General features: G+C 41.2%; 1 protein-coding gene across 1 annotated transcript; it reads right to left on the reverse strand.

The window, feature by feature from the left end:
• Nucleotides 1-576: 576 nt before the first annotated feature.
• On the reverse strand, nt 577-3,083 carry egr2b (early growth response 2b). The gene is made up of 2 exons (XM_010794456.1): nt 2,722-3,083; nt 577-2,435 (listed from the first exon to the last, which is right to left on the reverse strand). The coding sequence occupies exons 1-2, from the start codon at nt 2,888-2,890 to the stop codon at nt 1,273-1,275; spliced, it is 1,332 nt and encodes a 443-aa protein (XP_010792758.1). The 5' UTR covers nt 2,891-3,083; the 3' UTR covers nt 577-1,272.
• Nucleotides 3,084-23,704: the final 20,621 nt, after the last annotated feature.

A 23,704-nucleotide genomic window follows, 5' to 3' on the forward strand; every position in this document is an offset into this window, starting at 1 on the left:
AGCATTAAGACCTTTATACTGGAACATCCATTTAAAAAGAATAAAGATAAAGTGAATATTTTAAATGTAAAACATTACATGGGGGGGCTTAAGTGAGGTATTTGGACTTGTGACCTCAGTATTTCCAAATCTTTGCAAGGCTGCCTGTGAATATGGTGATATTGTATTCTTATACCTTACACCTTTATTTCTACATTCTTCTAAACAGTAGTTTAAATAACGATCCCTTATATTGCATTTCAGGGGTTCATCTAAATGATAGTTCAGCCACAGAGTCTCTAAACACTATTTATGTCACCCTCTCTCTAAAGTGCACACACCAGATCCTAGCTGTTTATAACAAAGCGTTAAACCTAAATAAAAAGCGAGTGGGTGAACACTTTGAGTCAGAAATGCCAATAGTGACGCAGTATGGGATTTACCCAAATGAAATTTCCAACATCAACATTTTCAGTCTTTTTATAATTACAGATAAAATAAATGTATTGCAGAGACGCTTGGGTTCCATGCACGCATCTCGCCTGACTGCGCTGTTCTCGAGTTAAGAGTAATAAAACAATCTGAGATGTGTTTATCATTCACATATATTTAATAAGTCTCAAAAGACACGTCACAACAAAAGGGTCAAGTCGGTAAGAGTTCAACATATTTACATTCCAACATTGTTTTACACATGAACCACAACTGTTAGACGAGACGAAATGTGTACAAAAATAGATTCTTCAAACTTTACATATTAAAGGACAAATGTACATTGCATTAGAAGCGTCCTTGAATCAGTCAGTGTACAAAAAGACACAAAGCAAGGCACTAAAGGGGAATTATAGTAATTACAATCATGTTAGAATGAACACTTCAATTCAATAACTTAGACCGTTTTCTTTCTTTAAAACGTTATTGCCGTTATCTCACATGTATACGCGCAGCCTGTTGCGCGCTCTATAGTTGGCCTATGAGTTGGCGAAATAAAAAAAGTCCCCTTTATATTACAACCGCCTTCATATATTCTTATGAATGAATGGCTATTTATTTTATTTTCAGTAGACTGTACAGGCAAAGTGCATTCGTGTCAGTCTCTCCATCAGTTCTTGAGACGGAATGGGTGGGTGTGCGTAAAAGCGCACCACTGCACAGGAGATCTTGTTCGTTCCCATCCTGCAGGTTATGCTGCTCTCTTTAGTTCACAACATTCAAACACACCGAATCATTATTTAAAAGTCATTTTCTTTAAGTGGTTAGTGTGCGCCACGCTGCCATGGCTTCAAAAACGAACTATGAACACATCCCGCCGGATGTGCTGATAGCGCCTGACGGCCGCTCCAACCCGGAGCTGCTGGAGGAAGAGGAGGACGAGGAGGACACAGTGGAGGACTTCCTCTCCTTCTGTCTCAGGTGGATCTTAGTGTGTCTCTTCCTCTCGTCGCTCCTGGCAAACTTGCGCCCGCAGAACTCACACGCGAACGGCTTTTCTCCCGTGTGCGTGCGGATATGCGTGGTGAGGTGGTCGCTGCGGCTGAAGTTTCGCATACAGATGCGGCACTGGAACGGCTTGTGTCCGGTGTGGATCCGGATGTGTCTGGTCAGTTCATCGGAGCGGGAGAACCGCCGGTCGCAGCCCTCCGCAGGACACGGGTACGGCCGCTCGTGGATGGGCGTCTTACTGGGTCGGTTAGGGTACTTTCTGGGCCGCAGGATCGGTCTCAGGGGCAGGTTCTGAGGGCTGTAGGCAGAGGGTAGCCTCGTCGGTCCACATTCGGAGCCGCCAGTACCCGGACCCCCCAGCGTAAAGTTCCTGATAGTGTTCAGCGGGGTCAGAGGTGGAGGGACACGGAAAGTGTCAAGCGGACATGGACCGAACGGTTTCCGATCTTGGATACCTGCAGGGTGCATGTCCCGCTGGCAAGCCGGCTGGAAGAAGCCCGAGTAATCGGGGATGATGGGGAACAGCCCAGGCGCGTCGCTCCCGGGCTGCTTGGGCGAGGAGTAAGAGGGCGGCGGGTAAGAGGCGATGGGGCAGGTGGGGGACAAAAACGCAGAGGGGTCCTGGTACATCTCTCCACAGCCAGAGGAGGAGTACGGAGGTGGAGGAGAGTACATGTGGTGGTGATGGTGATCTATCTCAGCCTGGTTCTGAGCCGCCATGGTGCAACTCAAATTTCCGCTGGAGAAGTGATTGGGAGATCCAGAAGAAACCGGGGAGGAGGACGCTGAAGAGGAGGGACAAGGAGGTGGTGGTTGGGCCACGTTAAAGAGGCCCGAGACGATGTTGATCACTCCCTCGGGGTTCCAGTTACCAGGATACTGGGAGTCGAAGGAGAACTTTCCCATGTAGGTGAAGGTCTGGTTGCGGTGATGTGCGGGCTGAGAGAAGCCGTTGGAGTATGAGAGGTCCAGAGAGCGCTTCTCCATGCTCAGATCTGCACTCATCAAGCCATCTGCGGACATAAAACAATTAGGTCTTTAGTAAGGCAACACAAACCTGATTAAGATGTTCACACTGGACAGGACATTGGGCTTAAGTGAGAGAAAGCCGCTGCGCTTTCCCCCCTCATTACGCACGACATCTGGTCTTATTACCTTTATATAAAAAACATATTGGACAGATTTTCTTATAATGGATTCAAATGCAAAACAACATTTTGAAGATGAAGATTTTTTTTCTTTCTCACAATTAGTGAAACACTCACATAAATTCCTTGATGAAAAAGTCTGTGATCTTACCTGCCATGTTGATCTGGTCGTAATGAGCTCCCAGGTCTCCGTTAGGGAAGATAGCCACAGAGGTCTGCAGGCTGGAGCCCATGTCATCCACCGGGTACACGCTCTCTGCTGTGGGGTGCACGAACCCCCCGAGATTCACCGGCACCTTCTCCAAAGTTTTAGCCGTCATTGTAACGATCTGCAATGCCGCGTGTGCTTGCTCTCTCTTGTTTTTATGTTCTTTTCCTTAAAGGCTTTTAACAAATCAGAGTGCGTAGCGCTGGGTCACCACTGCATGTCTCTGTCTGTCACCGGGTGAGAGAGGATGAACTCCGCGTGTCTGGTGCGCCTCATGCGCTCTGCTGTGAATGTCAACACCGCGTAAAGTAACTCTATTTGGGAACGGTGGCCCTGGCACTAGTATGTTTATATGGGGAACCTTTTGAATGCGGCTGCTACGTCATTACCCATATATGGAGTGGGAGGCGCAAGGAGAGAGGCGCTGCCGACGCTGATTGGCTGGAAGGCTCCGTGACGATATCAAAGGGAATCACTTGTCAATGGAAGCACCCGCTGCTGCAGGAGAGATAAACCGGACTGTTTCCACTCGCTGATACACTGAGATAAACTCCTACAAAACAACACATCAACAAAACCCACCAGAGTGAGCAAACGCATCTCTAATTCTTAACATTTCCTTTACAAAATATTATTTGTTTTACATGTATTCCACAATGTATTTTATATCGTTCTGATATAGAAAGAGGAATTCCGGTTTCTTAACCCATAAAAGGTATAATCCGGTAAACAGGGGAACGTCCCCCATACTTCCATATTTGGTTTTGATTCCGGAATATGATCATCGGAAAGTGACGAGTTCTACCGATCTGAGCAGAGAAGCCTGGCACAACCACAAGCAAATGATCCGGTCAGAGAGCTGCGCGAGGCTGCTCGGAAACTTCTGTCAGGGTGATTTGACTATGCTCTAGGAAAAAGAGATTCAGTTCACTGACGAGCTCAATATAGTCACAAAGAGATATTTACAGCTAGGGAAAGTAAACTAATTTTTGTAAAGTCGTAGGTGGTGGGCCATGTGAAATAAACAAAGCAGAATGAATGCTATAAAACACCGATGGTAAAACAAATAAGGACACGTTTAATTTATGTTCGTTATAAAGAAATATATAAGCAGGACATCCTCGTGGGATGTCTGATTTTGTTATAGATCCCAACTTGCCCCCATTCTAATATATATTTATATTTAAAAATAGAGGAATTATAACAAAAATGTGCATTTTACTCCAGAAAACAGTCAATATGTAGGCTTATAATAGACCTACAAAATAAAACTAAACAAAAATAACACTGTTTATGATATGAAAAGGGATTGTTTTACTCTCTATGTCTCCTTATTTAGAGTATATTTATATGAAATAAATAATTTCCCTTGCAGCCTTTTGTACTCTCCATAAATATTTTGAGGCACATTGTTAAAGACGTGTTTTCTAATCCTGGGAGAGTTGTGTGCCCTCCTGTGGCCTCATGGGGAATTGTGCCTCCACCCCCTCCTCTCTTCTCTCTGTTGCATCTGGTAAAAGTCCCCCCGTGGGTGGATAAAGTTGACAGACAGACAACAGATAAAACTGGGCAATTTGGGTGGAATATAGTTTCCATGTTGTGTGTTCGAGCCACATTGTGTTGTGATCTAAATATAGCTATTACTGAGGTGAGGCTGTCAGACTTTTGAAGTCAACTGTTCATTGATGATGTCAAAGGAAACCTTTACTGAGCAAATGGATAATTTGTTATCCATTTGTTTGTTGATAAGTTTTTTTTTAAATACATCATATTTAGCAAATTATGATTACAAAGTGCCCTACGGGACGACAGGGGACAGATAAACACCCATCCCCATTAATCATATTTCTAAAGTTGGTTAACATGATAACCAACTCATGATAAAGTCATCCTCGTGATTTATCCACCAGAGAAATTATGACATCAGACAGGAAGCTCTTCAACTCCCATTCTGTGTGACAATGATGGATCTAATCATAGCCTTTACAGTGGTTTTTAGAAATACGGACATTATAAACCCTGGAAAAGGCTTTTAAGGAGGTTTTTTTATTTGTCTTTCTGAGGCACTTTTGCCCAGATAGAAATATCCTGACAACTTCAGACATTCATTATCCACAGAGGATGCATCTTACTGATTTTTGGAAGAAAAGTTATTTTGTTATGTTTTGGTTTATTTTCCTAATGTTCAGCAATTAGAGCGATCAGTGCGCCTTCACAAGCCCTGCAGAACCTGCTATATACAAATTGATAATGAGGGTTTTACACAAAGTATAGCACATTCATGCTCCCTGGATGATGAACTTCAATGACTTTGGTGATTATGTTGACATTATCCCGAATATAAATTGCTTTGTTGTTTTGGTATGATGGATGACAGACAGTCAACAGACACACAGCCAGAAAGGACTTACACTGCCAATGCTGTTTCACTTTTTAGAACTCCTGTTTAACTATCACTTTTAGCATCACTGCCACTGCTGCTTGTGTTACATACTTTTGAAACCCTGATATCATCAATCCTGCTTCACAAGTAGTTACGTGTCTTTCCATCTAACATAAGGTGTGACTAATGAGACAAGTTTTTAAATAGCTTCAGAGTGTCTCATTCACACACACATCCCACACATTAATCAGCACACTAGTCAATAAAGCCTGTCAATAACAGACCTATCATTAAACACATGCCCTGAGTGTGTGTGTGTGTGTGTGTGTGTGTGTGTGTGTGTGTGTGTGTGTGTGTGTGTGTGTGTGTGTGTGTGTGTGTGTGTGTGTGTGTGTGTGTGTGTGTGTGTGTGTGTGTGTGTGTGTGTGTGTGTGTGTGTGTGTGTGTGTGTGTGTGTGTGTGTGTGTGTGTGTATTGTTCCTGACGTTTGAAATAAAATTACCAAAAGCTGGCATGTTTCAATAGATCGGTGAGTAAGGGATGTCCTACTGTGGGAGAAAACAGATGTCTATAAAAATATATTTCCAATTAATTCGACTGGTATCAATTTGTGTTGAGTCATTTTACGTTGAAGTCTAACCGTAGGGCACTTTCAGTTCACTGTTCGCAAAAGTTCACACAAGTTCACACAAGTTCACACAAGAAGAGGTATTTAATGCTGTTCAATGTAGTTTGAAGCCTTTAAGTTATTGTAAATGGACTGCATTTATATTGCACGTTTCCAGTCTTTATGACAGCTTTTATATCTGCAAGTCAGCATTCACCCATTCCCGCCACACAATCAGGACACACAGTCATACAGAGGACACACCAATATGTTGACTGCAGGTCAGCAGGGGCTGGGATCAAACCACCACCCTGTTGATTGGTGGAAGAGCACTCTGCATGCTGAGTCACAACCACGGTTAAAGGCAACTAAACACTTGCGTTGCATTGTGTGTAGTTTCTGTTTGTGATTGTTTTGGTGGATCGGTGTGGAGGGGGGAGCTGTCCTACAGAGCTCAACTGGAAACTGGTGTTTGAAACTGGTAATGTGGGTCTGGCCTGCAAAGAACACAATAAAGACTCAATAAAGGCTCATCTCAAAGATGTTGGATGTCGTTGAGGTCAGTGCCCATACAGCCCCATACAGTTAATACAGTAAAAATCCTAGGACCCCACCACAGTTTAGCCTGGATTATATCTGCCGGTCTATGAGTAGTCTTGAACGTCCTGATCCGCCCTGTACATGCTCACAATTAGAATGCTACCATGCTGATGTTTACCAGGTATGTTAACCACCATAGTTTAGAGCAGTGACCACCAACTGGCGGCCCGCGGGCCACATCCGGCCCGCCAGACATTCTCATACGGCCCGCACGACGGGGGTGACTGTGGCGTTGGCGAAGTGGTTACTGCGTTCGCCCCCCACCCATTTTTTTTTTTACAACGTCTCGTGAGTAAGGTGCAGTACCGGAGTCCAACAGAGAGGCAGCAGCTGCGGGACAGTAGACTGCGTACTGCGAAACCTTCCCTGCATTGAAGAAGAAGTGATCCTTCGTTGTGAAGAGTCTGCTTTGTGCGCTCCACAGCAGTAGCCCCGCTGCGACAGAGTCTAACAGAGAGGCAGGAGCTGCGGGACTGTAGCCTAGAAGCAGGGTTGGGTTGTAACGGAATATATGTAACGGCGTTACGTAATCAGAATACAAAAATCAAGTAGGTTAACTGTATTCAGCTGGCGTTACATTTGAAAAACGAGTAATCTGATTACAGTTACTTTCGTAAACCTGAAGTGAATACATTTTGATTCCAAAATGTATTCACTTCAGGTTTACGAAAGTAACTGTAATCAGATTACTCGTTTTTCAAATGTAACGCCAGCTGAATACAGTTAACCTACTTGATTTTTGNTACGTATGATGTTGTGGACGGCTGTTGATGACGATTTTACCCAAAATAAATTTGGAGACAATAGAAGGGATTCACTTGCAATTTTTCATGTTTTAATGTTAAATGTGAGTGTGAAAATAGCAGCACAAGTTCAACTCATATTATAGGCTACAATGCTTTATACCTAATATGACCACGAACGTCAGTGCACTCAGTGGCGCGAGGCAGCAGGGCCCGCCGGCGAATATCTCGGGGGCGGAGCCTGCTGCCACGGCGACGGGCCCCCATTGGGTCCCGACCGTCCCGGGCCCGGGGAGCCCTGCCCCTACAGCCCCCCCTGAAGCTCCGCCCCTGGAGACCAGGTTGAAATATACACAGATTGCGTTATTTTTAGATGCGACTTTAGAGTAGAGGGGAATTATTGAAACGGTATGTAAAAGTGTTCCACGACATCCGCCACTGCGAAAATGTGGGGCAGGGCTGTAAAGTTCGGGGGGGGGGGCAATGGCCCCTTGGCCCCCCTGCTTCCAGCAACCCTGACCAGAGTGACATCATCTAATCAGAGCAGACACGCCCACGGACAGACTGGTACACGCACACACACAGGAATGTAACTCCTTCAGCCTACTTTCAGCTGCAGAAACCATTCAACTATTAACTTATTCAGCTATTTCAGGACATTGAGGCTATACATTTTGTTGTTTATACCTTCGTTAAGCCTTTTCTTTTAAGTATTAAGCTTCTCCACTATTTTTCCTACTTTTCCAGTTTAACATTTCACTTTCAAGTTTTCAACAAAGTCATTGCAATGCATTTGAGCTGTAACAATTTGATTCAAATCATTTCACTTTCCTGCATTTCTCCGCTAAGTTCAGCAACACATTTACTTGGTTTTTGTAGCTAAAAGTAGCCACAGAGACCATTCACCTAAGAAAATATTCAGCTTTTTCTGCATTTTCAGCTAAATTCAGCCACAAATGTTCACAGTTTACGGCATTCGCACGCATTTTCTGCAGGAAATGCATTTTCTAGTTAATTGTATAATTTCAACAGATTTCACATAACTGTATTAGGGTAGTTGGAAGCAATTATATTGAGTTAAAACTCAAATGTTTTATTTAAACTTCAAATAATTGCTTTCAACTAACCTAATACAGTTATGTTAAATCTGTTGAGAGTATACGTTCAATTAAATTCAACGTATCCGTAGTGATGGCTAGTTACCTATCTCACTACATGATAAATTAGAAGTTGGTGTCCATACATTTACAAAAAAATGCTCAAAGAGAGTACAAGAAATGAAACTGCTCTTGGATTTACATAATAATATTCCATGTATATCCTGTACACAATCAGACACAAGGGCTGATGGGTGCCCTAAGGCTTAATGGATGTGTCTCTTTCTTCAAGAATGATTAGCAGGACGTTGTATTTCAAATCAAAGAGCACAATTGATCTCTCATTTTAACAAAGCATGAAATTGTGAAAGTTAATGAAGATGATCAGATATCATAACGTTATCAATGATGTCATCAAAGTAATGCTGGAGATACACATGTTTAAATGTCCCATTTACCAGCCTGTAAAGTTTCACGACCCTATTCAGAATGCAGATGCACAGTGTGTGTGTGTGTGTGTGTGTGTGTGTGTGTGTGTGTGTGTGTGTGTGTGTGTGTGTGTGTGTGTGTGCGTTTACATAGATCAGTGGCTGCTCAGGCTATTAGAGATGGGTCAGGCCTCATAGGGCTCCCCTGGTTTAATGTATTAATATATCTGTGTAGATTTTATGTTCTAATAGGCTTTCACTCATTAAAGAATTTGATCTGAAATATTGGCTTAATAAGACGATACAGTAATTAATCCCAAATCAAGATCAAGATCAAGCAAGTCTGGAAAAAAGGCCCAACATGTCAGATCTTGCACTAATCTATATATCATGCTGATCTTACACATTTTATTCCTGATATCAATGTGTTACTTAAATCATATAGACAATATTAACCCTAATCACACAAGCATTTACATAATATTACATTAAGGGTTTAAGTTGATATTAGTTCTGCTTAGTTTATAATATGATTACAGTATAACCACCTAATCTAAAAAACTAAAAGGAGAACTTTGTGATTGTGTCATTCATCTTTCATCAGATATTTCTCTATTGATTTCCTTTGTCTTTAGCAGCACTGTCCCCTTTGCTGTAACAATGTAAATGGCCTCGCTTTGGGACAAATAAATTATATCATAATTTGAAATGTTTCTGCATTCAGGGAGGCATTGTCACCAATATCTGCCAAAGCAGCAGTTCATTTTTTTTAGGGACTTCCATGGATGTATAAAGAAAGATGGATACAGCATTGGGGGCGGGGCCTTGTTCATTCATATGAAAGTTGCTCAGTGAGGCTTGAAGCCATAATGGCCTGATCTAGGCCCACAGAGCACGTTTTTCTTAAGCCTCCAAACCACTCCGTCACACCAAGTCTTGGCTCAGTCAAATGAATGGTTGATTCATGGTCTATGATTTTGCTTAAAAGCTGTCATATTACAGCAATGTAAGTCAACGGTAAAGTCTTTTTCGGCCCAATGACGTCACACACTGACACAGAAGTTCTTGTCCACTACAAATATTTGCTTCAACATCGGGCTCACTCCCTGGGGCTTGGGGACATCCTCAGAACTGCCCAACAGCGGTCAAAGTGTCACGAACGAGCTGAGAACCAAAATGCAACACACGGGAAACCAGGGAAAGTCGGTAAGCAGCTTTATTATAAAGTGTCTCACTTGAAAAGTTCTGATATGAGATAAACCGGCAGACAGTAGGGGACAGGCGAGGGTTCCAGGAGTAGGCAAGACGGGAGACGCAGGTACAGGCAGGGTCAGGGAGCAGGCGAGGCAGAATAATCCAGGGACAGGCAGGGTCAGGAAACAGGCGAGGCAGGCTGGCCATGGACAGACAAGGTCGAAACCGGGAGAACAATCTGGGAGGTAATGCGGGAAATTACTACATGCTGCGAAGTACGATCTGGCACTGAGGTGAGAGTGAAGGGGGCCTATATACTAGGGGAGCTAATGTTCGTAACAGAGTGTGAGAGAGAAACAGGGTGTGACTGCCAGGTGACTAAGGTGATTGAGAAATGCTAATGCAGAAAATAGGTACATTTCCTTAAAATTTGTGGAGGTAATTTTGGGCTCTGTTTAATTTAGTTTCTGGGTATAAACACCACCTCTTTAGACTGACTGCTGCTCACGGTGCTGCATTTCTTTAAAATTATCTAGGCCCAGAGGAACTTCCATGTTCTCCTAGAGAGACCACATTTTATCCATAATGCTAAACCAATATCAGTCTGACCCCATTTGGAAGTCATTCGATTTAAGACATACACGTTTCAATCATAACTCAATGATCAGTCAAATTGAGCCAAATTGTGTTTGAAAGACTTTAAAAACCTCATTTTTATAGACCCTTGTGTTGGTGGGGTCATCATTTGTTGCAAAAACAACAACAAAAGCACATAAAGGTGAAGACACAAAGCTGATGTGAGACATTAATAACAGCTGCTGTGGTGGTTAATTATTTTGACGGACAGATGCTTATTGCTGAGAGAAGCTCCACATATGATTAATGCACTCATCGACTAATGGGTAAACTTCCACAATGTTTGTACAACCTGACACAATATACACAAAACAACACAAACACACACACAGGAGATGTTGGGACTAAGGCCTCATGTCTCAATGTGACTTCTGGTAGTAAATTAAATAGCGATTAGTTTAGGTCATTTGTTAGGCTGTCTGACACCAGATCAGCTCCTGGGAGGTGCTGGAAGATGAATGGAGTGCTCCACAAGTACGAAGTCAACAGGTGAAGATTAACTGGCTTTAATGATGCCATTTGCTTAATGTCTTCGCCATTTACTTTCTGTTTGTCTTCTCTTACATCTGCAGAAAAAAAGAAACTGATGAATAGTTCGTTGAACATTCTGAGAGCTGCCTTTTAGATATATTTACATTAAACACACAAAAACTACGATGGGCTAGGGCTGCTGAATATATCGATATTATATTGATATCATGATATGAGACTAGACATAATCTTAGATTATCAATGTTGTGAGTGTGTGATTTTTTTTTTTTTACAGGAAAGAAGGGTGCATGTGAGGGATATGTTATGGTTGCATTAATGTCTGAGCAGCATGCTCATGTTGAAGCTGAAGGAGGTGGAACCATGTTCCCCTCCTCTCGTTGAACATGGTGTGAAGTGAACATGACACATAACATAACATCAGTGTGGAACGGTGATGAACTCTTTGACCTGTAACACTCTGTGGTTAGAGACCTCCATTGGTTCAGCAGCCCCATCATCCCAGTCACAGCTCTCACTCTTAAAGTCAATAAGGGAGGACTATTAATGGGGCTATGAGAATGACACACACACACACACACACACACACACACACACACACACACACACACACACACACACACACACTCTCGCGCACACATGCAATATGGTTATGCACCTACAGTATGTGTAGAACAGATCTCTCTATATCTTTCTCTGATGACCTAATCTTTCTGATATGAGGAAGGTTTTTTGTAACTCTTTATTGCTGTTACAGGAAATTAGCATTAATGTTTTCTGATGATGATCCAGAAGTCAAATGTCAATGGTGGAGCCCGGCTCAGTCTAATGACTGAGGCAAGGGATCGCTTTAATGAGTGGAAACCAATTAACTGTGACCCGCTGATCTTTGGCTGCTCCCATGTGATCCTGCAGACATGCTGCTCATGATAAATGGGAGCTGCGAGATTCATTCTACAATTATATAGCCATCACTTCAAACATGGGATTTTGATCCCTGGCAATGTCCTATTAAGCCCAGGGGATATACTGAGTTTACGTTAAGTGACAAACATCTGGAAATTCTGAAATAAATAAATCAGTTGTACTACTTTCATTACTAAATAGTACAACTGGGCAAAATCCTGCCAGTTAATTATATGGTCCTAGTAGCATTGAAGACAGAGGGAAATTAAAATCATTTTTCATTTTTATAATATTTGTACATGTTAAAATGTCAGGGGGGCTCCCTCCGCAAGATGAGGCCCCCTCCGCGAGGTGAGGCCCCACGCAGTCTGCGTGATCTGTCTGTATGGGGACGGCTCTGTAAAATGTGTTCAATTACTTATCTTGAACTCAGGGGTGTGTAATGTGTCCAGCCTTATTGATTTGGAAAGACAAGTAAAAAAAGTTCATTACCATTATATAGAAACACGCAGGCTGATATCTTAGCAAAAAGATTTCTCGTTTCCTTTTTAACTGCTTTCATGTCAAGGTGTTTTTTGCCAATATCCTGCGCTCTCGGCCTGTCACTGTCCACCCACATCCTCAGATTCCCCGTGTCAACCCGCACCCCAACACACACACACACACACACACACACACACACACACACACACACACACACACACACACACACACACACACACACACACACACACACACACACACACACACACACACACACACACACACACACACACACACACACACACACACACACACACACACACACAGTGGGACATTACTCTTTGCTCTTTTGGAATTAATTTTTCAAATGTCAGTCACAATCATTTATATCTCTTGCTCACCATATCCTTCTTGACAGGTTGTCTTTATAGAACATGTTCAATATATGTTTCTATTTTGCACAGCCTCCTCTCAAACTGTTACAAAAGGACAACCCTTGTGAGAATGACGTTTTTTCCCTTTGCTTTTCTTTCCACTTCTTACTAATCCATGCACAAAAACACACACAATCAACAAGTTTAGATGAGGATGGCTCAGAGACTGTTAGAAATGACACCAACCTCAGAACTGACAATGTGAGAAACAGGTTTGGTTTTTGGCATGCTCAGTTAGCAACAAGGCAGCGAGGCCGGTGAAGGAGCAGGCTGGCTTGTTCACTGAAGTCAGGAAGCAGGGAGGTGCATCCTTCAGCAGACAGTGAGTAACAGCTCTGCATACTCTTCTACTGCTTTATGTGGAATTCAAATGGAAAAACTTGAATTTTTTGTGATTTGACCCACAATTCTACACATAGTTTTAAGTCAACATACAGATTTGTGCATCTGCATGTTTTTTTGTGCCAAACTGTACCCCATAGCGTGTCCCTCTGCTGATGCTGTTAGGAGGTATTAGCATGCTGTATGCTGTCAGAGTTCAGAGCAGATGGAAATGCTCTCTTCTGAAACATGGCGAGTGGCTCATTTCACAGAGTGGATTGTAGAGGGAGCAAAAAGGGGGGAATTTTTCTTTTTCTCCAAAATAACATTCACACGTATTTCCGCGTTTGTGTGTGGGTTTCAAGTTTTGCTTCATTTGAATGTTTTATTTTAGGGAACATTTTTCAAAGTCAGAGTAATCAAATTGATGCAATTTGACAGCATAGGGAAAGTACAGTGGCACCGTTGCTTTTCACCTATAACATGTTCAAATGTTTGGAGGTTTTCTTTCTAGTTTGTAGAGTTTTAAGAGGGAGAAAAATGTACTACTAAAAATATATTAAACACAAAGCATCCCATCTATTATATTTACCCAAAATACTAATCACAATTAATTCCAGCGGCATTATAATTCCAGTAATGCATTCTTATAAATAGCAACAATCAGATTATGGTAATGTTACTCTGCGCTGTCTTGTTATTTCAGTGCCCTCTTTCTGAAATCTCTTTGATGGTCACCCTCAATAGAGGAAAGAGCCACCTACACCAAATTACCAAGAATAACAGAATCCTCCCACGGCCCGAGGAGAAGAAAGAAAATCTGCCGGCCAAACAGCAGCCATCTCCCACATGGTCATCTTCATCCTCCTGTGTGTGTGTGTGTGTGTGTGTGTGTGTGTGTGTGTGTGTGTGTGTGTGTGTGTGTGTGTGTGTGTGTGTGTGTGTGTGTGTGTGTTGGGGGTGCGGGGTGACACGGGGAATCTGAGGATGTGGGTGGACAGTGACAGGCCGAGAGCGCAGGAAGGTAGAGAGACAATACGAGGGAATGAGAAGAGGGGAGAGGGCAGAGTGGAGTTTTAACACGTTCATGTTTCACGCTTCATTTTTACAAAACGCTCCGTACTGTCAGCACTTTCCTTTTCCTTTATATTCAAATATGTTTTCCAAGAAAAAAGCTTAAATGTAGCTAAATGTAAATTCTTGGAAGGTTTCCTTGGAAAGAGAATGTATTTGAATAGAAATGTCATCTTATGCTTTAAGATTGTCTAATCTTAAGACATGCAAGTAGCTCAATGAATAGTTACATTTGTTTAAAATAATCTCTCAGTTCTCTAATCATCAAAATTGTAGCCACAAATTTCACTCAAATTCTATAACTACTATTTGTCTGTATTTTCAATAAATCATTACTTAAAAATATGAGATAACAATGAGATGTTATGGACACTAAATGGGACTTTATTAAGGGACCCAAAACTATTCATACATTTTTGTTTATCATAAATCCTATTACCTATAGAACATTTCAAAGAATGCCCCTTATGAAACTGTGTTTTTGGTGAACCAATCATCCAAAATATGACATGTTCAATATAAAATACAAGAAATTATTGGACAATGATAAGAACATTAAGAGCAATGGAAGAGCCGAATAACTTGTATTGATGTTCACATTTTGATATGCTTGCACATTTGTGCTGCTGCTTATACATTCTTATAAGAGATAGTTAACAACAACACATTCATTAGAAGTTAAATTGACTTGAGTTATTTTTTTTTATTTGAAGTCATATCCCTGAGCTCCCCATTAAAACCAAAAGCTGAAGTTACTATTTTCTTCTTCCTGTAACTTAATCACCCATAGCGATACATGAAACAACACAAATATAAAATAATGAAACATCATGCCGATTTGGGGCCAAATCACCAAACTGTATGTGCTGTTATCAGAGCACAGAGGGGTGGTGAGGGAGCGCAGTGATACATGCTGATTGATCTTGTGAGGAGTTAGCTGGGGGGGTCCGGGGCCCCTGCTGCTGTCGGCCCCGCTGACTATGGAGCTGCTGCTGGAATAAAGCCTGGTGACGGGGCGGCCGGCGGGCGTGGGCGCACCGAGCGTTCGGCCATCAAACCCCAAAGGCCTTCCCTCTTTGTTTTCTCCACTCACTCCTCTTTTCCAACTGCTTGCTTATTTCCTCTTTTCTTTACATCCTCTACTCGCCTATACTTTCTTGCATTCCTTCTCCCTTCTTTAGTCCATAAGATTCATTTTTCTTGTTTCTTTTTCGATCCTCCTCATCCCTGATTTTTTAAAATTCCCTCAACCTGTCTTTTTCCTGCTTTCTTTGACTCCTTCTCTCCTTTCTTCCTTTCTCGCCTCCTTTACAGTTGACCGTACTTCCTTTAATCGTCCCTATTCTCTCCTTTGGATTCTTTCCTGATATTCCTTTGTTCCTCTGGTTTGGTTGTCTCCTCTTAAATTCAGACGATCTGAATGTTTTTCCTTCTTGACCTCCCTCCTCTCCCTTAACTCAGTCTGTTCTTTCAACTGTCCACTTCTCTTTCACTTCTCTTTTCCCCTCATTCCTTTCCTCACTCCTTGCTTCTATTGTGTCCTCAAAAGATTGTTCTCCCTGCATTTGCTACTCCCACACTAAATGTATCCTACTCACTTCTCCATTTCCTTTCCTTCCTTACTGATTCCCTATTCCCTTCTTCCTCTTCTCCTTCTTTGCTGTTATTTGATACCTTTTTGTCTTTAAAACATCAGCAGTTATAGTGAAAAGTTTCCAATGTAATATCTTCAGATAAATTAAGTTTGAAGAAGCTGATCCTCAGACAATCATCTGATACCATCTCTTTCTTCTCTTTGCCATATCCTCTCCCTCTTTCCCTTTCTTTCACCTCCCCCTCCCTTCCCTCCTTTCTCTCCTCCTTTCTTTGCTTCACTCCTTTACTTTTTTCCATTCTTTTCCTATATATATATATATATATATATGCTGGACACGCCACTGTCTCCTTTGCTTCTCCTCTGTTATCTGGCAGGGCTTTCACTCGTCTCTCACTTCTCTGCCACAGTGTGCAAACATTTTTGTGCTCGTGGGCGAGACAAGAGAAATACAGGCAGCATTATCTGAGGACGTCCCCACAGCCAAACCGTTTCCTCATCTGAGTTTGTGGAGGCGGACGAGAAACATTCCTGAAAATGCGAAACATTCAGATGAGGCTTATTAACGCCGGGGCTTTTCAAACGCTTTCAGTGTTCTGCACAAACTTAGGAGCTTTTGTGGTGGCTCGGCTATTGTCAATGGACTACTCACACAATCAGCATCTCATGTGTGTTGGACTGAGCAGACTCACTGTGGTCCAAACACACTGCTGTCAATGACCTACTGTATACTGGGAGCATCATATGATGTGCATTGTTTGCAGGTCAAAGATTATAAATGCCTTGTGCAAGAATACAGCTGATGATTAAGAGCATTTAAGGACTGATGGGAAGTTAGAACAGGTTTCTAAAATGTGTCAGTCTGAGCTGTCACACACACACAGTCAGATTTCAGCCAGTTACTGCAAACATCTGTTATGTCAGGATGCAGACATGTCTTTCAGCTGTTTGTGTCGAAAACATTATAATACAAATACAGTGAGAGGTGTACGCTCTACTTTTAATATGTTTGGCTATTGGCTATTACATTGCACTCACCAAAGTTATTGTTGTGATCATGCATGCACTAACCTGATGTATAATACCTTTACCAGGTTTGCAGGGTGCATACAACTTTTTAGGAATTGTCGTGTGTTATATTGTTTTGTGTGCATGTAAATGGTGTGCAAAGGCTAATATCCCTGTGTTCCCTCCAGAGGGAGTTTCTCTCCCACATGATATGCACAACAAAGGTACTTTTTTCACCCAAATCATACATGTACTCTTTACAAGTATATTTGCTTAAAACTGCAACCACAATCTGGGAGAAAATATCTTTCCCATGAATTGTAATTGAGAATGCAGTTTCGCTTTATAGGAAATAACAGGTAATAATATCCAGGTTAAATACCTCTCATGAACATGTGTCTTTGATCATATCTTAATAGTATGCGTGAATTAGTATTAAAAAGACCAGTTAATTCCCTGTCAGCATTCATCTTCATGATCTGGCAGCACATGATCTACAGCTAGTGACAAGCCACACATAAATACGACCTGGAAGACAGGGGACGGCCTCATTAGCCCCAGCTTTCATTACGGCATGTCAGCAAGCGTTCCTATGTGTGTGTGTGTGTGTGTGTGTGTGTGTGTGTGTGTGTGTGTGTGTGTGTGTGTGTGTGTGTGTGTGTGTGTGTGTGTGTGTGTGTGGTGTGTGTGGGTGTGTGTCGGTGTGTGTCGGTGTGTGTGTCTCATTATCATTTGAGTTCAGGCACTGGGAGAATGTTTAAAGGGTTTTCCCATTGACACTGTTATCACTGTGGCCTTAGCTGCTCTGTCAACCAATATGTCACATGTGTGTGTGTGTGTGTGTGTGTGTGTGTGTGTGTGTGTGTGTGTGTGTGTGTGTGTGTGTGTGTGTGTGTGTGTGTGTGTGCGTGCGTGCGTGCGTGTGTTTGGTAAATGTGTCTCTGCCATTTACTCACCCAGTGATTAGGAACCTTTCCCTTCTGACAGCCTCTCTGTGTGTGTGTGTGTGTGTGTGTGTGTGTGTGTGTGTGTGTGTGTGTGTGTGTGTGTGTGTGTGTGTGTGTGTGTGTGTGTGTGATGTAGAGCTATTTTTCAATGTGCAAGGCAGTCCGATAGACCTCAACATGTGGTAATGTTATGCTAAGTATGCAACCTTACTGCTTAGGTTCAGGAAATACAACTTGGTTAGGATGAGAAAAGTAATTATTATAATTCCACCCACCCGACCTTTACGCATGCTTTGTAGCTCTTCATTCTGTCACCTGACTTCCTGTTTTACTTTAACTTGCATTAACAAAGTTTACGAACAGATCATTTGTCAAAGCAATATTTTTAAAACAGAAAGGCGATGTGTTATTTTGATCATGTGAAAACTTTGCAAATGAATGCCCTTGAGTCACGATCTGTCTGTGTTTTCCTGTTTTATTTTCAAAAGTGTTCACCCCCTGTGTTATGGGTTTACTTCCTGCCTCTGTGATTCCCGTCCTTTTTGATTGATGCCTGATTCTGTTCAAATGGTGCCTTTGTCTTTTGCTTTCCTAGCCCAGATGTTTCTTGTCCTTGTGATTAGTACTACATGTATTTAGGTTCTGGTTTTCTGTTAGTTGTTGTCGGGTCCTTTATGTGTTTTATTATGTAATGGTTCTTGCCTTGCTTTGCTTTGCCCATCTTTGTTTATACCTGGTCAATTTATAATAAAGTGACTTTGGTGTCCTACCTGCTCTTCTCTCCAGCGTGACACCCTGTCAGGTTGAAGCCAGCACTGCATTGGACACAGCAGTGTTTCCACAGTGGAACCGTGCTGTGCAGTGTGAAGTGAGATCAGTCAGACCACAGCACTGCAGTGTAGTGGGGAGCAGGGGTGGATGGTGATGGGGACGATGACTGTACACATACAGCTATGACACTTTTATCTGGAACTTTACAGGGGCGGCTACTTGTTTGTGTTTTAATCGGGTGGGAGGCTCTACTGACTGCATACACATGCAGCCTTTATACGGACACCATTTACACTTAAAAAGAAGGCATTACAAGTGACAGAACTCATCATGTTGAGGGGTTTACTTTAGGTAACTTAAGTAGGAGAGAGAGAAAGAAAGAAAGACAGGCTGTGTGTGTTTGCTTGTGTGTTTGTGCCTTTGCATGTGTATGAACTTTTGGTGAACCTCTAGTTGTGGGCTATGAATGCATTATGATGAACCTCTGCTTCAACAAGTGTTTCAACTGAACAGTCAAAGAGGGCTGCATGCAAGATGGCAGTTACATCCCATGAAATGAACATGAGGCCTCTCTAGTTTTTTGTAAAATATACAACTATATGTAGTTGCTAATTTGAGGATTGTTTCCTCTATGGGGACTGGCATGTTATCCCGGCTTGTTCTCTCCCCATGTTGCCTGTTGAGCTCAACAGCAGTGGAATAAAGGCAAAATGCCCCCAAAATAACATATTAAAAATGTTAGGTTTAGATTTTTCATAATTCCTCCAGTTGTAGTAGGTGTTTGAGCCTTTTCTTTGTGAACATCTGTTTTTCCAGCCAAGGTCCGTGTCTTAGCACAAAGCTAGCTAGCAATGATGCACAGTCTGTCTGGAGTGTGCCTGTGTGGTTGTGTTCAGCTCAGCCTGACTAAACTGGATTTATTCTAGGATTTCAGTCCAAATCCTTTTTTACTTTTCTCCTGTACATTTATAAAGCAGATTCATAAAGCTGCGCTCTGAACAGTGTAACCCCCTACAAAGCTGCTGTTCCAGTCTTCTGAGACAAGGCATGTCTCTGTACAACGTATAACAGAGGTTTTCCACTCTGCAGCTCTTCTTTTATCTCTTTTCTCTTTTCTTTTCTCCTCTATCTTGGACTGATATCAGAGCGCGTCCACTAGCTTTCATGTTTCACACAGACAGCGATGAAAGCTGTGACGCAACAAAGCTAACAGTCATGGTGGCAGCAGGAAAGCTGCTTTATAGAAAGAATTATGGATTTAAGAGCGGTGACTTAGGGGTAATGATCTTCCACCTCAAGAGGTGGTCATTGGTGTGTCGGTTAGAAAGACTGTCCTGTTGAAGTGTCTTTGAGCAGGACATTGAGAGACCTGCTGCCCTGCATCAAAGTGTATGCTCAATGTTTCAAGTTCAGTGTAGGCCTATGTGCCGTGGCTTTGAATTTGTTGTAATAGGTCTGTCCAGACTAGTTTGAATAAAGAAGCACTAAAACATGTAAGACAGACACAAAAAGGCCGAAAATAGAATACATAAAAATTCACAAATACTGCATACAGTATCTACACTATATTGTGAATATTGTGGATTATTTTTAATGGAGTACTTCAGGATTTAAGTAATTTTTTTATTTTAAAAAGAAGACAAGATCATTCAAATCAACCTCATGTCTTTGTGTTGAGTAACAAAGCTGGAATAAGTAGGGGATTAGCATAGTTTAGCATGCATACAGGAAGCAGGGGGGGAACAGCTAGCTTGGCTTTGTCCAAAGTTCAAAAGTATAACCACCCTGCCCTCTGAAGATACTATTCATTTGTGAAATATATAACATGTGTATTATTGAACTTAAGAAGTGTTGGTTGGTGTATTTTTCTACCTCTGGACAGAGCCAGGCAAGCTGTTTCCCCCTGCTCATAGTCTTTATGCTAAACTAGGCTAATCATGTCCTGACTCCGGCCCAGTAATCAACACAGACTAAAGACTTGTATTCATTTTTTCTGTACTTACCTTTAGAATGAAATTGAGTAATTACATTTCCCAAAATGTAATATTTTGGGATGTAATCTATTTTCATATTTGCTACTGTAATTTACCTCAGGGGTATTTTTGATATAATTAAAATATAAATGTAATATATAAAATAAAAACATCAGAACAAAGAATTACAAATTGTGAATCAAAATCGATTCACAAAATATCTCTTCAAATACATGCTTTGATTAAGAATATCCTCCGGATACATTTTTGCTAATGTAAGTGTTTGCTTAGAGAAGGTTTTATTGTTTCACTTGGGATTAATGTTAGCTGCTGCTGGATGAGATATTGTTTGTGGGATTTATTTTTCAGGTTTCCATTGTATTTTTAGGAATGATAGAAATTGTGAAGGATGTGGGAGAAGTATTATCTCACAAAATGGTCCAAACAATGGTACATGGGGTAAACTAAGGACAGGCCATGTGAACATGAAAAATATATAGAGATTTTAAAGAAATCTAGATAAATCAATCAATTCAAGTATGAATCATTCACATTATATATAAGAACATTTGTAAATACAGTATAAAAACAAATGTTCAATCAAAAAAAACTTGCCAGAGAGTTGCTTCCCATTACCGCTCTGCTTTTTTAAAAACGTTTTTGTCCAGGCAGCTGCTCAGGCAATTTGCTGCCCTATGCAAGATTTTAGCTGGCTCAAAAACACAAAATCACTTAAAAACAAATGTCATGCCAAGTCTTTAGGCTGTTTTGTGAAGCCATGGTTTTGGGAGGAATGCTCCATCATACTCTGATATTAAGCATGAAACTATACGTGGGGCATTGAAATACTTTCATAAGCCTGTCAGTGCTCCAAATATGGGCATTGAAAGTCAACAGGCCTGTATGTGGGGGCAGCCCTGTTGTTGTTGATCTGTCACATGAAGATGGGTCAGATTTAAATGTAAACCAAATTAGCTTTCTCCCTTTGACAGCTGCACACTCATCGCCTCTCTCCACCCTTACACACATCAACACAACATGTTTACTCCCACACAGAGAAAGTATGTGGGCAACAAAAGCAAACTGTATGCAGTGTGGGGTTTTTTCTTGATGTGTGACAATTAAACAGGCAAGGAAATAATTGTTTATTCACTCAAACTTAATTCATGGCAGGGGTAAAACACGAGTGGTAATTATTGAAAGTGAACCAGCTTGCATTTTGTGGAAGAAAATGTGTTTTTTTTAGAAGGTTGTATCTTTACTGGGTCAAGAACTTCAAAAGCAGAGAGCCAGGTAGACCTTAATGTAAAGTTGTGACCTGAAAATGACATTAGTATGCTTTGGTTTCAATAAGGCTTTGCTTTCTTCAGTTTAAAGATAATGGATTTTTCCTCATTAAACTTGACCCAAAGTGTATTCTGGTGATCATTAGACATAATTCATCTAGTCTTAGTTCACTACTGTAAACTAACTGTTGACGCATCTGGAATAAACTATCAGATAAGGTTCACTGCAACCCTTACCTCTTTTAAATGATATAACTGTTAATATATTACACTTCCCTGTAACTTTTATTCTTGTGTTTATATCTGTCTTTTTTATTTTAGCTTTTTTACAAAGGACTTCAAATTGCCTGTTGTTGAAATGTGTTACATAAATAAAATGGCCTTGCCTTGTACCATACTAGATTCCTATTTTGTCATTTTTATACTTCATGTTATGCTAATACATATTTCCACTCCACTATGTTTTGGAGGAAAAAGGTATTGCACTTTTAATCCAGTGCATTTACACTTGTAGTTACTAGCTATACCATTTATATTTAAAAAAATGCATGTCATTCTTTATATGATATGATGCAGTACTGTATTTGTATCAAAAGTTGGCTCAACTTTGACAAATACAACATGTAAATGCTCTTACATGTATTTGTCTGCAATTAAAACATTTAAAATTCAGGACTTTGACTTGTAATGGAGTCATAGCCCATAAGTATTACTACTTTTACTTGAATAAAGGATTTTAGTACGTCCTCCATCTGATAGTGATATTATTAGTATTGGTACCTTCTTTTTATCTTGATCAGCCCCTGACACCCACTGACACCATCCGTCTGTGGGTATATGTTAGGGACCGTGCTGGGATTTCCCCTGGGTTTTTCAATATGTTACAATTAAAAGATGATGTCAGATGACATGTCATCAGACTGCTCAATTTGTAATAAGGTATCAATAAAAGAAAGTCATGTTAATGTTGAGATGCGTAATCTGTAGCCAGCTAACGGTGTGGTGCGGTGGGTAATGGATATGTTGGTCGGTCACTCCTTGAATATATCAAGAACTATTAGATGGATTACAAAACATTTAGTACAGAAGTTCATGGTATCGAGGAGAGGCAAATTTAAGTGAACATCTGGCTTTTCCTCTCAATAATGTTGCCATATTTGGTTGCACTGAAATATCTTGCTAACTATCCAATGTATGTAAATTACACATTCTCTGCCTTACCTGTGGTACATTTGTGGTGCTAATTTGCCAATGTTAGCATGCTAACCCTCTAAACCAGGGATCACCAACTACATTTGTCCAAGGGCCAAAATGTATCCAATAGACACTATCGCGGGCCAGCGATTTGTATATAGTCCACAATGGAGCACACTCAGGTACTGCATACCGCATAAAGCTTAGCAGACTCTTCACGTTAAGGAAGGATCACTTCTAGGCAGGGTTGGGAGGGTTACTTTGTAAATGTAATCAGTTACTGAATACTGAATACATGCTCTGAAAGTAATCAGAATACAGTTACAGTTACGTGTCTTAAAAAAGTATGTATAAAAGTATACATACTTTTAAGTAAAAACGTATTCAGATTACTTTTAGAATACTTTTGGAATACTTTCTTTTTCCATAACAGATGGGTATGTTTTAGTGTACAGGAGACACTTATTTTACTGTTTTAATGGCTTATCAAGAACTCAAACACAACATCTTGGTGTCATTCTGGACAGCTCCCTCTCATCTGCACCCCACATAAAAAACATCACCCGGACTGCATTCTTTGTACTGTCTTAAAACCTTTCCTTGGAATATGTTATGAATTGTAAGGTGTCCTTGGGTGCTTTGAAAGGCGCCCCTAAATAGAATGAATTATCATTATTATTTATTATCTGAAACGATGTAGTTTAGTTTCACTACCGGACGACGCGACTTACGTACCCCGTTCACTGAACCTTTTCAAA

The sequence above is a fragment of the Notothenia coriiceps genome, unplaced genomic scaffold, assembly GCF_000735185.1.
Source record: "Notothenia coriiceps isolate Sejong01 unplaced genomic scaffold, NC01 NC01_scaffold00037246, whole genome shotgun sequence".
NCBI lineage: Eukaryota > Metazoa > Chordata > Actinopteri > Perciformes > Nototheniidae > Notothenia > Notothenia coriiceps.